The sequence below is a fragment of the Otolemur garnettii genome, unplaced genomic scaffold (genome assembly GCF_000181295.1).
Source record: "Otolemur garnettii isolate 467f Iridium unplaced genomic scaffold, OtoGar3 scaffold00050, whole genome shotgun sequence".
In the NCBI taxonomy this organism is placed as follows: Eukaryota; Metazoa; Chordata; class Mammalia; order Primates; family Galagidae; genus Otolemur; species Otolemur garnettii.
Window position 1 is genome coordinate 10,520,760 of NW_003852445.1, and position 7,670 is coordinate 10,528,429.

General features: G+C 41.2%; 1 protein-coding gene across 1 annotated transcript in view; it reads left to right on the plus strand.

The window, feature by feature from the left end:
* Nucleotides 1-7,670, plus strand: part of WDR76 (WD repeat domain 76) — a 59,767-nt gene that overhangs the window by 6,213 nt on the left and 45,884 nt on the right. Inside the window, exons 3-4 of the mRNA XM_003791779.2 lie at nucleotides 5,624-5,716; nucleotides 7,215-7,270. Coding sequence (XP_003791827.1) covers nucleotides 5,624-5,716; nucleotides 7,215-7,270 — 149 coding nt within the window. The remainder of the gene's footprint in view (nucleotides 1-5,623; nucleotides 5,717-7,214; nucleotides 7,271-7,670) is intronic.

The window sequence follows — 7,670 nt, forward strand, 5'->3', positions numbered from 1 at the left end:
TTTTATGGTGGCAGCCATCATTGTTGTTTGGCGGGCCCGGGCTGGATTCAAACTCACCACCTTAGGTGTATGTGGCTGGTGCCTTAGCCACTTGAGCCACAGGCGCCAAGCCTGAAGACTCAACTTTTTAAGGAAGGACTAAGATGAGTCACCTAAGTGACTAAGAAGCCAGGAGAAGCAAGATGGGGAAGCCCAGACGACCAAACTTCTGGTAAGGAGAAAAACAATGAAGGACAACAGTGAAGGGAACCAGAAGGCTGTAGCAGAGTGTGATAGAAACAGCCAGCTGGGCTTGGCACCTGTGGCTCAAGTGGCTAAGGCGCCAGTCACATACACCTGAGCTGGTGGGTTTGAATCCAGCCCAGGCCCGCTAAAACCAACAATGATGGCTGCAACCAAAAAATAGCCAGGCGTTGTGGCCTATAGTCCCAGCTACTTGGGAGGCAGAGGCAGGAGAATTGGTTGAGCCCAGGCACTCTACCCAGGGCTACAGCTTGAGGCTCTGTTTAAAAAAAAAAAAAAGAGAAACAGCCACCTGGATAGGGTGGTGCCTATGGTTCAGTGAGTAGGGTGCTAGCCCCATATACAAAGGGTGGCAGGTTTGAACGCCACCAGGGCGCTGGCCAAACTGCAACAAAAAATAGCCAGGTGTTATGGCGGGTGCCTGTATTACCAGCTACTTGGGAGGCTAAGGCAAGAGAATCGCCTAAGCCCAAGAGCTGGAGGTTGCTGTGAGCTGTGTGTTTTCCCTGGGAAAACAAGGCAGGAAGATCATTTGAGCTCAGGAGTTCAAGACCAAACTGAGCAAGAGCAAGAACTCATCTCCACTAAAAGCAGAAAAATTAGGCCAGTGCAGTGGCTCAGCCCTGTAAACCTAGCATTCTGGGAGGCCAAGGCAGCGGATAACCTGAACTCACAGGCTCAAGACCAGCCTGAGCAAGTCAAAGTACTCTACTGAGGGCTACAAAGTACTCTGTCTCTGAAAAAAAAAAAAAAGCCAAGCTGGATAGACAGAACATTCAGAGGGTATGCTGGGGAGAACTGAAGAGAAAACAGAATACTTGACATAGTCTTAAGTAGCAGAAGGCAGTTAGAGAAAGGAAAATATTGGCCTTGTCACATACAGATTTCAAAATACATCTCATGAGAATCCAAATAATTTCATAATATAAGGGAAGATTTTATTTGCCTTTCAGAGGAAATTAGTATCTGTGCACATCTTGTAAGATGAAATGAAAGTTCACAGTGTTCAGAATCAGTACTTGAACTGCTGTGTTTTAAACCGTGAGCAGTGATTGTATTTGTCTGGTTCTTTCTAGAGCTGAAAATGTAAATACTTGCTGAATTATTCATGAATGAAACACCAATTTTTATCTTAGGATGTTTCAGTATCTTCCCTATCATAAGTCCTAGGTTCATTGGGGAAAATAATCACAAAAAATTTCAACAGAATCAGCATCTTAGGAGTGCCATTCTTTATAAAATTACCAATAAATTTAAAAAATGAACAGTAGAATTCTGAATTATCAAAGGAAATATATCTTTGCTGAGGTAAAAATAAAGAAGTATATTACTCTGCTGATGTTTGAGAAAGTTTTTGTTTTTGGGTTTTTGCTTTTAGACAGAGTCTTACTCTGTCACCTAGGTTAGAGTGCCTTGGCCTCAGCCTAGTTCTTAGTAACCTCAAACTCTTGGGCTCCAGCTATCTTCCTGCTTCAGCCTCCTAAGTAGCTAAAACTATAGATGTCTATAGAGTGCTATTGCATCATAGCTCACAGCAACCCCAAACTCTAGGGCTCAAGTGATTCTCTTGCCTTAGCCTTCCAAGTAGCTGGGACTACAGGTGCCCACTACAACGCCCAGCTATTTTTAAAGATAGGGTCTTCCTCTTGCTCAGGCTGGTCTTGAGCCTGTGAGTTCAGGTTATCCGCTGCCTTGGCCTCCCAGAATGCTAGGTTTACAGGGCTGAGCCACTGCACTGGCCTAATTTTTCTGCTTTTAGTGGAGATGAGTTCTTGCTCTTGCTCAATTTGGTCTTGAACTCCTGAGCTCAAATGATCTTCCTGCCTTGTTTCCCCAGGGAACAACCAAACTCAGCTGAAAGTTTTTATTTTTGTAAACAAAATCTAACATTCAAAGGTCCCATTCCTTACAAAATTAAGCCTCTGTTAACCAAACATTTATAAATACATATTCCCTGAATTTTTGGTTTTGTTTAGATTTTCCTGCATTCTGATTCTAGCACAAAAGTCTGCCTACTATGTTGTATAAATAAGTTTATGGTGTTCTGTACCCTGAAAGTGATTTAATATTTGTGTTCTTCAGTTTTGGAAATTATATGTACTGAGATCATAAAAAAACATTTTATAAACAACTAGACATTTTGTTATTATTATTATTATTATTATTATTATTTTTTTTTTTTTTTGAGACAGAGCCTCAAGCTGTCCCCCTGGGCAGAGTGCCGTGGCATTACAGCTCACAGCAACCTCCAACTCCTGGGCTCAAGCGAGTCTCTTGCCTCTACCTCCCAAGTAGCTGGGACCACAGGCGCCCACCACAGCGCCCAGCTATTTTTGGGTTGCAGCCATCATTGTTTGGCGGGTCCGGGCTGGGGATTCGAACCCGCCACCTTAGGTGTACGTGGCTGGCGCCTTAACCGGTTGAGCTATAGGCGCCGAGCCGACATTTTGTTATTAAATGTGATTGTAATTTCCTTGTGTTGAATGTTTTGAAGTATTATATTTAGTTTAAATGCATTATTGGTCCATAATTAATATCTTAAGAAAATAAATTTTATTACACTATCAAAATAAATAAATACTAAAAAAAGAGCATTTGGGGCTGGGTGTGGTGGCTCACACCTGTAATCTTAGCACTCTGGGAGGCTGAGGCAGGTGGATTGCTTGAGCTCAGGAGTTCGAGACCCCATCTCTAAAAATAGCTGAGTGTTGTGGAGGGCACCTATAATCCCAGCTGCTTGGGAGGCTGAGGCAAGAAGATTACTTGAGCCCAAGATTTTGAGATTGCTATGAGCTATGGTGATGCCATCACACTCAATCACAGGGTGACTGAGTGAGATTCTATCGCAAAAACAAACACGCTGGTGCAGTGGCTTACTCCTTTAATCCTAGCACTTGGGATTTCCTGAGCTCACAAGTTTGAGACCAACTTGAGCAAGAGCAAGACCTTGTCTCTAATAAATAGCCAGGTGTTGTGGTGGATGCCTGTAGTCTGAGCTACCCGGGCATCTGAGAGAAGAGAATCGCTTGAGCTTAACAGTTTGAGGTTACTGTGAACTAAGATGCCATAGCATTCTACTGAGGGTGACAAAGTAAGACTATGTCTCAAAAACAAACACACACAAAATTTTGAGAAAAATAGTAACTGATCCTGGAATATGTTTCTGTTAAGATCCAGAACCAATATCCACAAGGCTTAGGAAAAATGCCTGTTTCAAAAGTGAAGAGAATGTAAACCTAAGAATTGCAAGTTGCTGTGAGCTGTGACTTCATAGCTCTCTACCAAGGGTGACAGACTAACACTGTCAAAAACAAAACAAACAAAAAACCCAGAAGAGAATGCTAATTTGTTTCTTTAACTTTAGTGGCGTTATTCATGTTCAATTTATACCACAAAAGCAGAGAACTGATCAGATTGTTTTATGCACAAATACAAAAATCACTGGAAAATGTTAAATCCTTTTTTAAAAAGGAACTCTGACTTTGATTTGCTTCTCAACTGTGGCAGTGCTTTGGATTGCTGCTGACTTCTGTTGCACAGTTTTGTTTCTTTTTTTTTTTTTTTTTTGAGACAGAGTCACTTCATTGCTCTTGGTAGAGGGCCATGGGTTCACAGCTCACAGCAACCTCCAGCTCCTGGGCTTAGGCAATTCTCTTGCCTCAGCCTCCTGAGTAGCTGGGACTACAGGTGCCCACAACACCCAGCTATTTTTTTGTTGCAGTTTGGCCGGGGCTGGCTTTAAACCTGCCACCCTCGGTATCTGGGGCCGGGGCCCACGCATACTCACTGAGCTACAGGCGCCGCCCATGTCACACGGTTTTTGATAAAAGATATGATTTAATGTACTCGCTAGACATTACAAATGATTTTTCTCTGTAAATATGTTTTTTAAATCCTCTACAAAAAAATTGGATTTGCCATTATCAGTGACTTTCAAAAGAATGTAATGAACTAGGGCTCCTTGGAGAAATGGCTGATTCTAGGGCTGGGACAGGTAAAATACAAGATGAACTAGGAGTATCTTGTAGTGTTAGGAGGTAAGGAAGTACTCAGAAAACAAAGGGAAGGTAACAGGGTGCTGTGGCTCACACCTATAATCCTATTACTCTGGGAGGTAGAAGGACTGCAAGACCAGCCAGAGCAAAAGTGAAATCCCATCTCTCCTAAAATTAGAAACACCAGCCACGAGGTTGGTTTTGTGGCATGCACCTGTAGTCCCAGCTACCCAGGAGGCTGAGGCAAGAAGGCTTGAGCCCAAGAGTTTGAGGTTGCTGTGAGCTATGATGATCCCACAAGACTCAGCCCCAGGGTGACAGAGGGAGATTTTGTCTCAAAAGACAAAACATAACAAAACAAAACAATGGGAAAGAGCATTTCAAAGGGACGGAGGAGGTACCAGCCTGAAAGAGTTCCCAGTGGCCAAAGCTGGAACAATTTGAGCCACAAAATAAATAACACAGTACTGGATTATAACAGTATAAATATCTGAGTCTGTATTGATACAAATAAGTGATCAAGTAAAATGAGAAAAAGACACGTCTTTCTTAAGGAATGTCAAATAATATATGTAAATACTCCCTCTTCTAGGAAGTGATTCTCACTGTCCTACCCATATACCATAAGGGTGGGCTAGACTTAACTACTAACTTCCAAAGACCGGAGAAAGGGAAGTAGGAGCTTTACATTGGAGAAACCTGGTAAAGTCTACCTTAACCAAGTGCTGTGGGTTAATATAAGTGATATGTGGCTGTCATGTACTGGTGTGGCATTCTTTATAAAAATCCATAACCTCAGACTAATCATGGTGAAAACAACAAACTCAGACTGGGGGACATTTAATAGAAAGTAAGAAGTGTTCTCATATTGGAAGAGTCAAGTAAGATAACCTAATAACAAATTATTTCCTAGTGGGCGTTAATTATATTATTACTCAGAATTTATCTTTTTTTTTTTTTTTGAGACAGAGTCTCAAGCTGTCATCCTGGGTAGAGTGCTGTGGTGTCACAGCTCACAGCAACCTCAAACTCTTGGGCTTAAGAGATTCTCTTGCCTAAGCCTCCCAAATAGCTGGGACTACAGGCACCTGCCACAACGCCTGGCTATTTTTTGGTTGAAGTTGTCATTTGGCAACTATAATCCAGGCCGGATTTGAACCCACCAGCTCCAGTGTATGTGGCCGGTGCCCTAGCTGCTTGAGCTATAGGCATCAAGTCAGAATTTATCTTTTTACTAAACAAAGGCCTTCCAGTAGACAAAGGAGAGTGAATGAATGCTTTTGTTTCTACTTTTTCCTAAAAATCTACTAATCTAACAGTGAGTTATGAGTGCTGTTGTTATAGATTCTATAAAGTAATGGAATCTTTTTGGTGTAATTTTACAGGATGATTTTTCAGGATTGTCACCATATGAAAGGAAGAGACTGAAGAACATTTCAGAAAATGCAAACTTTTTTGCTTCTCTTCAGCTATCTGAGGTTTGTGTGGAGTTTAATTAAAACCAAGATGCCATTCTTCCTACTAGTTCAATAACAAAATACAGCATCAGGTATTATAGTCAGATGAAGGAGGACAAAGTTAGGAGTAGGTTTTGCAGTGAATAGAAAGAGGTTATTTTCCATTTCTCCTAAGGCATATTTTTTTACATTTTAATATTTTCAAATAGGCATCTTAAAACTATAACTGGTAGCCCCTCCCCCCCTTTTTGGTGGTGCCTAAAACAATGGTGTCTTACAGTTTGGTGTTCTTGAATAACTAAAGATGTAGGAGAAGTGGGTGGGATGGGATGAAGGATAGAGGAAGAGGAATGTGAGGACTTTTTTTTTTTTTGGAGACAGTCTCATGTTGTTGCCATTGGTAGCGTGCTGTGGCATCAAAGCTCACAGCAATCTAAAACTCTTGGGCTCGTGATTCTCTTGCCTCAGCCTCCCAAGTAGCTGAGACAACAGATGCCTGCCACTATACCCACTATTTTTAGAGGTGGGGTCTTGCTGTGTCTCAGGCTGGTCTCGAACCTGTGAGCTTAGGCAATCCACCCACCTTGGCCTCCCAGAGTGCTGGGATTACAGGCGTGAACCACTCCACCCAGCCCAACATGTTCTTTTCCTTTTAAAGCTTACTCTTGAAGAGTAGATGGGAATATGCTTTGTATAAGGAGCTTTAAGGTTAAATGGCCATAGCTGGATGTGGTGCTTTAGGCCTGAGACTCAAGGACACTTGAGGCCAGCAATGCTACACCAATCTGGACAGCATAGCAGTAACCTATTTCTTAAGGGATAAATGGCCGTATGTATATATGCTAATGTATTACAATCATTAGGATTAAAGGTATAATTTACATTGGTGCCTTCACATTGGAGGTAACACTTCTGGGTGTGAAAGAATAGTTGGATGATGTCATCCCTGCCCCCAGGATATCAAACGTTTGGCTTTATAAAATAGTTAATTGATTTCTCTTAAAACCAGATTACCAAATGTTCAATGTGTGTTTGCATCTTGTGGGGAATGAGTTAAGTGAAGGGACTAAGTTGGTTGAGTCATTAACAGTTGAAAATCTATCGGAAATTTAGACAAAGAATTTCTAATTACAATTTTAGTTAACAGAAAATATTTGATTTGATTTATAGAAGTATAAACTATAAATTTTCTGGAAAACATCGCAGTAGATCTGCCAGTAGTAGAAGTTAAACCTTTTACTTTATAATATATTTGATTAAATACTTTATCTAATCATGTAAACTCATTAGCAACTTGGTTCAAGGTATTACAAACTTGATACATTAGACAGTATTAGATACTTGCCTTTATTGTTGGTAGCATATTTGTCTGAAGAGCAGAGATCCTCTCTTATGGATCTTTAGTTCCTGAATAGACCTTAGTTTGGTGTTGTTATAGTAACAGATGCTTAATATTTTAAAAGGTAAACTATGTAGTTACAACATTTTTATGTGTGTGTATGTTTTATGTACTTTCCAGTCAGCTGCAAGGCTTCGTGAAATGATAAAGAAAAGGCAGCCTCCTGAATCTAAGAGGTAAAATACTTGGTTTATAATGCTTGGACCATAATATGCTTCTGAGTTGTTTTATAATTTGGAAAACAGTGGTTTGGTGTAGGCTGGGCCTGGTGGTGTATGCCTGTAATCCTAACACTTTGGGTGGCTAAGGTGGGTGGATTGCCTGAACTCACAAATTTGAGTCCTGCCTGAGCCAGAGTGAGACCTCATCTCTAAAAAATAGCCAGGCATTGTGGCAGGTGCCTGTAGTCCCAGCTACTTAGGAGGCTGAAGGCTGAGGCAAGAGAATTGCTTGAGCCCAAGAGTTTGAGGTTGCTGTGAGCTGTGATGCCATGACATTCTACTGAGGGCAACAAAGTTAGACTCTGTCTCCAAAAAAAAAAAAAAAAAGGTTTGGTGTAGTAAGCTTTTTATTTTT